At 40.9% G+C, this 7,500-nt stretch overlaps 1 protein-coding gene across 1 annotated transcript in view; it reads right to left on the bottom strand.

Moving 5' to 3' along the window:
• Positions 1-7,500, bottom strand: part of LOC143277775 (uncharacterized) — a 76,544-nt gene that overhangs the window by 24,612 nt on the left and 44,432 nt on the right. The window contains exons 14-15 of the mRNA XM_076582676.1: positions 2,336-2,416; positions 1,090-1,167 (exon numbers count right to left, since the gene is read on the bottom strand). Of these exons, the coding sequence (XP_076438791.1) occupies positions 1,090-1,167; positions 2,336-2,416 (159 nt within the window). The remainder of the gene's footprint in view (positions 1-1,089; positions 1,168-2,335; positions 2,417-7,500) is intronic.

The following is a 7,500-nucleotide window of genomic DNA, read 5'->3' as shown; positions in this document are numbered from 1 at the left end:
GAATATTTTCCCTCACCACATAGAACACCCTTCGGGGATGATAATAATAATAATCATAATAATAATAATGGATACTTATATAGCACACTATCAAGAAATCTGCTCTAGGTGCTTTACAAAAACGCTTTGTTAACTTAAAACATTACATCTATGTTACATACACACACCAAAATATGACTACACACACACACACACACACACACACACACACACTGCATACATACATTTTAACAATATCATGTGTATCTAATAGCTACCCTAACACAAACGGATCAGCTGCATTGCACAAGACATACATGCAGATCCCCAAAATTCCAAAACAGGCGTGGCAAAAGAGGTGGGACAAGACTATGCTTTGGTAGCAGAATGACAAAAAGCAGAGTGGCTGTCAACAAAATTCTTTAGAATCGGCAGTTGGAACTGCTCCAGCGTGAGAATGAGAATCTCACCAATTGAGAATTAGCATATGAATTTGATTTTGGTTGTTGTTGTTGTTGTTGTTGTTGTTGTTATTTTTTGTTTGTTTGTTTGGAAGAGACCAGGACAAGCTCAGACAGACCAATACATTTCACAGTCTTTCAAAGGCGTGAAAGAAGAGGAGTAGCAATCATAGCAAACAATAATCTGGAAAACAAAGCGCGCGTGTGTGTGTCTGTATGTTTAAAATTTATTTGCTTATTTGTTTATTCATTATCATTATTGTCTTTTATCTTATTTTTATCTATTTATCTATTATCATTACCTTTCCTTTCTCAAAAGCCTGACAAGCGCATTTGGGTTATGCTGGTCAGGCAGCTGCTTAGCAGATGTAGTGTAGCGTATATGGATTTGTCCGAACTCAGTGACGCCTCGTTGAGTTACTGATACTGATACTGTGTGAACTAAATATTGTAGAATAATTTGTTTCACTATTGCTATGAAGTTTCTTCGTTCTTTTTTTCTTTTTTTTTGTGTGTGTTTTTTTTACTTTTGATTATTGGCTACAATATTTACAGAAACTTAGACACCATAGCTCTGGCGTGTATGAATTGGTGTTTTTTCACTCGACTTATATAATTATTTATATAAAAAATAATTATTTACACTCACTACACACGGAATCGAAGTCACAGACCGCTCCTGTCACACAGTCCTTGTCGCCACCACACATCTGCCCCAAATCTGTTCCTGCAACAGTCATTAATCTCTCTCTCTCTCTCTCTCTCTCTCTCTCTCTCTCTCTCTATATATATATATATATATATATATATATAATTATATATATATTTATCTACATATAGATACATAGATATATAGATATGTGGTAATTTTATTCTTTATTCTTATGGTAATTCCAGTTTGTGTGCCACTAAATAGAGTTTAGGTAAACGAAAGATATGTTGTTGTTTTTGTTTCACGTTTTTAAAACTGACAACGTACATTGAATGAGATATTTTCTTTCTCATTTTGCATTTATAGATATAGAACACTGCAAGGAGCAAAATTAAGTCTAATATTTAATCATGTTGAAAATTAGCATAATTTCCTACCATTGCAGTTTATTGTCTGATTTAGGAAGAAACATCCTTGATTACTTGTTCCAAAGGCTTCCAAATGACGGGTACATGTGAAAACCAATAGACACTCTCAAAGTCTCTCTGAAAGCGTTTGACATCAACCCTGACTCCCGGGAGGAATATGCAATGGACCGTGACAAATGGCGTGCTGCTATGCACAAAGGCGCCAAGTTGTGCGAGGCAAACAGGACTGCTGCAGCTGTTCAGAAGAGGCAGGCCAGAAAGTCACGGGCAAACAAGCTCCCTGACAATGATATTCCTGTCTTTGTCTGCCCCAACTGTCAGCGAACATTTCGCGCGCAGATTGGACTATTCAGCCATCTGCGCATTCACAGATAGACTCGTGAGCATCCCCCCCCCACCCCCACCACCCTCCCCTCCCCCCGTGGTATTATGCGTGAATACATTACTAAGGGGGACACATTGATTTGTAATCGTTATCTCTATTCCTTTGTCCATTTCCATGCGATTTATCCTTACGTGTTCATGTCTTATTTATTATTCATTCAGTTTAAATTTAGTTGCGTGTGTGTTTACTTACAACACGAGTATATGTAATCACACACACACACACACACACACACACACACATAAAGAGAGAGAGAGAGAGAGAGAGTAATGGAAATTTAGCTTTCGTTTAGACAATGAGCAATGAGAGAGAGAGAGAGAGAGAGAGAGAGAGAGACAGACAGAGACAGAGAGACAGAGAGAGACACAGAGAGAGAGAGAGAGAGAGAGAGAGAGAGAGATTGACTCAGATTCAGATTCCTCAGACTCACGACATTTGCTAGTTGCAGGATCACAAGTCGTTCCAGTCACACACTCCTCGTCATCTGTGCACTCTTGATCGACAGCCTTTGCTGTCCAGAAAAAAAAGGAAAAAAAAGCCTGCTGAGACCTGTTCTTTGACGTAAAAGCATTTGGTAAGAGTTATGTGTGGGTCATAGCAATTCATTTGATACTGTTAGTGACTCTCTTTTTTTTTCCAACTGGTCACAAATCAAATTCTGTCAGCCCTCTGTAGAGCACAACTGTCTACATGACTGCCTAACTGCATACCAATTGCTTTGTAAGTTGTTGTTCAGGTCAAAACTGAGTGACACTGGCCCAACTCTTTTGCCATCTAAAAATATGAACTCCTTCACCAATATTAATCTGCTTCTAGAGAAGGTCATAACATGAGAATAACTCTCTTAACTCTCTCCATACGAACGGCGAAAGAGACGATGTTAACAGCATTTCACCCCAATTACCATCATCAAAATATTGCAAGCGGAAGGCTCTTATACTGAAGAGGTGAATGCTGACAAAGAATACCACAATTCTGGAAACTAAAGGTTGGGTCATTCAGATACCCACTGGACATCCGAGAGGTCTGTGTAGAGGAGAAGAGAGGACTGGCCGTACTGAGTGAGTTAAACTGTGGGATGTGGGTGATCGACTGGTTGGTCTATCTGCTTTGTCTGGCTGGCGGACTGGCTGGCTGGTCGGATTAGAGAGAGAGAGAGAGAGAGAGAGAGAGAGAATGGTAGGGGTGGGGGCATTATCGGTCAGATTTTGGTCAAAAATCACTTTTTTGGGTTTAGCTAAGAAAATAGATTGTTTGTAAAGTAAATTCATTGTAGTTTATCACACTGTTTGATTTTTTTTAATTCCGTCCAGCGGTTGCGGAGCTATGGCCCATCAAATTAGGTAGGGTGTCTAAAAAAAATCAAGATTTTGACTCTGAAAATGGCGAAAATAACAAAAAACTATTCTCCTTCATAACCACCATTCAAAGCGAACAATGACCGCTCCCCTGCACAGCATCGGTTAGTACGCGTTACCTCCCTTTGTAAACACGCGGTATGGCAGTCTTCGTGTAAGCTAGTTGACTTCAAGTGATTATTTTGGCTATTTTGTTGCGGATTTTTCTATTGTTTTGTTGTCATCATGCCTTCTGATAGAAAAAAATACCAAAGGTAGGTCTAAGAAGCGCAAGTTTCGTGGCAACCAGTTTGTACAGGCTAAGAAAAGACTCGCTGATACTGTTGAGAAGCCTAGTGATGAAGAAGTGAAGGATTCGACATCGAGTGATGATGACAGTCTATCGGTGGAAAATGAAAATGCCTCACTCGAAAACGAAAGTGCCACGCCCATCTGTCGATCTGAACTGAAGATCAAAAGTGCAGAGAACTTCTCTGATTCATTTAGTACAGAAGACGAAGGTGATGAGAGTGATAAAAATGACTGTGTTTGACTTAGAACCTCCTACAGGTTACAGAGTTGTTGACATTGGATTGTTAGCCCAGAACCTGTCATCCAAGCTGAAGTGTGGATTTTGCCTGGGTAGTGTCCAGCTCTTTGAAGTAAAAAGGTCTGGATTAGCCAGCCAGTTTGCCTTCCATTGTGATAATGAGCATTGTAGTGATCAGAAGCAGTTCCCTTCAAATGAACAAATTCCAGTTGGGAATATAAACATAAATTCTATCAACCGCCGTGCAGAGTTTTCAATGCGTGCCCTTGGATGGAGTCATACAGACCTTGAGGTGTTTTGCGCACTAATGGATTTACCACCACCTGTTCAGATAAGTAGCACTGTGACCATCAACAAGACTATTGAAAAGGCTGCCACTACTGTTGCTGCAAAGAGCATGGAGAATGCAGGCAAGATGGAGTATGTAGCTGGTGAAAAAGTGTCTGCAGGGGTATACGCAGAATGCAAACGAGTCGCTGAACAGTACAATTTGGAAGTATTGCCCCAAAACAAAAAACCATGGCCCAAGAACTGTGAAAACTGCCCTTGCCATTGCTGTCAGTGTCTTCAATGATGGTGCTACATGTTTTGGTGCCATGCTGGAGGCAATGGACATCCACCCTGGTGTGTTTCCAACAGACTTCTTCACACGGCGGGATACAGCGCGGATCTCAAATGCCCAGAGACGGGCAAAATCAGCTTCTTTGGAGGAGAGGAGGGCTAGAAGGCAGGAGAGACTGATCCACAATGGTAACTGTGCTAGGGAGGGCCAGCCATACCTTGCAGGGGGACATTAGTGACATGAACAAGTTGACAGGTAGGAAAAACCCTTCATTTTCTTACATAAACTTTAGCGAAAATCACCACTTTTGCATGCTTTGAACACAATATCTGAAGAAATATTCAAGCTACAGCTTAGAAATTTTGCATGCTTGTTTTGAATGCCATCAGCCATAGTATGTACCTCAGAATTGTCTGTAAGACACGTAGTTTGTTTTTGGTAAATTTTGTCACTTGATTTTTTTTTTATAAAAAATTATCAAAACTCGAGTCGCTAAAACTCAAAATCAGTCAAGATGACATAAAAATCAATGGTACATGCCATAGATAAACTTGTTTTCTTTATCTTTGCAAAATATGAGCCATGTACATGGCATAGTATTCAATGTAGAGTGTGCCAGCTAACACCCCAATTTCCTTTTACGCGACATATCGTTTTTCATAAAATATACAAAAAATTCAGGCTTATTAAAAAAATCATATTTTTATTATTTGTTTTAACAAATATAACCCTTTTGACATATGCATGCCAAAATGATTGCAAATATTCCAATTACTTTGGTATATATGACCATGAACAAAATGGAACCCCCGTCTGACCGATAATGCCCCCTTAAAAGTTGCAAATGGTTTCCTCGATTCGCTAAATGATGATAACATTTCTGTTCATCCTCTTCTGTCAGCCCACTTTGACATGACAACAAGTTCATCTCAAATGTCTACCAGACTATCTCTCCGCAGACGACGAAACAGTACTGTTCACTCAGCTGAAAGCCTTCAACAGCTCAAGAGCCGCTTCTGTGAGGCTTGTGAGACTCTGGACTCACCAGCAGTCTGAACAAAACACAAGTCATGCAATCGGGCATAGACTCTGACCATAAACTAGATGCTGTTCATGTATAGGATGAGGTATGTGAGTGAATGCATGCCTACACTGTGGGAGCAACAGGATATTGGAACGTGTATATATATATATATATATATATATATATATATATATCTTTGTATATATGTGTGTGGAGATATGGGCATATGTGTGTGTGCTTGTACAAGTGAGTGTTCATCTGTGTGTGTGTGTGTGTGTGTGTGTGTGTGTGTATGTGTGTGTGCCGTGGAAGCTGTGATACGTAGACTAGAAATGAGTGTGTGGAGGAGGGGGGTAGAGGAGGTGCAGGGTAATGTGTGTGTGTGTGTGTGTGTGTGTGTGTGTGTGTGTTGGAGCTCATGTACGTTTATATGTATTTGACTGTGCTTTCATATCTGTGAAACTGCATGTTCGGTGCATATCTGTTATGCATGTGTGGGTGTATATGTGAATGTGTGTCTTCATGTTTTACATCTATTTGCTTATTTATCATCTTTTTTTTTTTTTTTTTTTTTTTTTTTTTTTTTTTTTTTGTTGTTGTTGTTGTTTTTACATTATAGTTATTATTTATTTATTTATTTGTGTAAGCTTATCTATTATTTATCCCCTTTTTTTTCCTCAAGGCCTGACTAGGCGCGTTGGGTTACGCTGCTGGTCAGGCATCTGCTTGGCAGATGCGGTGTAGCGTATATGGATTTGTCCGAACGCAGTGACGCCTCCTTGAGCTACTGAAACTGAAACTGTTCATGACTTTGTACCTAGATTCGACGATCTCATACTCACTCACTCTTGACATCTAGCTAAACAATTCTATCAGCATGGCAGCTACCAACATAGCCAGACTGACAAAGAGAGTATGGACAAACAGGAAGCTGATGGAACACACACTGATCCAGGTTTACAGGGCTCCTATCACTGCACCTTGCTGTACGGCAGTGTGTTCTGGACACTGCATATCAGACCAGAACGAAAACTCGATGACTTCCACATGTGCTGCCTCCAACGCATGGTGAGCATCACATTGCAGGACAGAGTTCTAAACAACATCATCATGGGGAGAGCTGCAATCCACAGCCTGCACACCCTGAAGAAAGAGAGATGCATTCACTGTCTTGGTCGTGTGGTGAAAATGGACGATGGCAAGATTCCTATGTACATCATTTATGGAGAACCGGTACAGAGAAAGCATCCCACAAGCACATCCCAACAGCTCTATAAAGACATCTGCGAGAGAGATCTGACGGCCTTGAACGTCGACTTAAACACTGGGGTCAGTGCAGAATGGTCTCTAAGTTCAAAGAGATGCTTGCCCTGCATTCTAGGGTAAACAGACTGTGCTGTGTGCAGTACTAGCACTCTCGTAAATGGCCTGTCAAGCCACACCGACGCTGTATCAAAGGCAAATCGATTGTCTCTTGAAACTGACGGATACTTATGTTGCGAAGGTGGACGAAGATTGGAATGGACGTAATATAATTTAAGCTGCAAGCCATGACACCCTATTGCAGCCTTGAACTCTGACATCTGACTTCCAACTGCAAATGTCATGCTGTCACTATGACCAGTTAGTACATTAACTAAAATGCACGTTCTGTCAGGTACAGATTTGTTATTTTTAGCAATATCAAGTGCTAAGTTTGACCTGTGACATCTCGACTAATTTGACTAATCTGTGTATAGGACAAGTACTTATCATTGGAATGTTGTTAGTGAATAGCCATCAGTCTGCAGAGCTTGGTTCCTGTGAAAAGAAAAAAAAAGCTATTGATAGTACCCAGTACACGCTCTGAATCAGAGTGATTACATGCTTACTCCCCACTGAAAAGGAACACTTATTCAGTCATGCCCAACACCAGACCCATGGCCAGTACATGCCTGAAAGGATCCAACCTGTTGAAGACTCGTGACTTGATGCACGCCCATCATTATCCCCCACCACCACCACCACCACCACCATCCGCCCCTCCCTCTCCTCCCGTTGTCCTTGACGTCCCCGGCATTCTGAGCAAAGCACCGGACAGGGAATACCTGAGCACCACCTGGAGACGGCTCTGCAGAGAATG

This window comes from Babylonia areolata, chromosome 35, assembly GCF_041734735.1.
Source record: "Babylonia areolata isolate BAREFJ2019XMU chromosome 35, ASM4173473v1, whole genome shotgun sequence".
NCBI classification, from domain to species: domain Eukaryota; kingdom Metazoa; phylum Mollusca; class Gastropoda; order Neogastropoda; family Buccinidae; genus Babylonia; species Babylonia areolata.
Note: the sequence above shows the minus strand (reverse complement) of the source record. Positions and strands in the feature narration are given on the sequence as shown.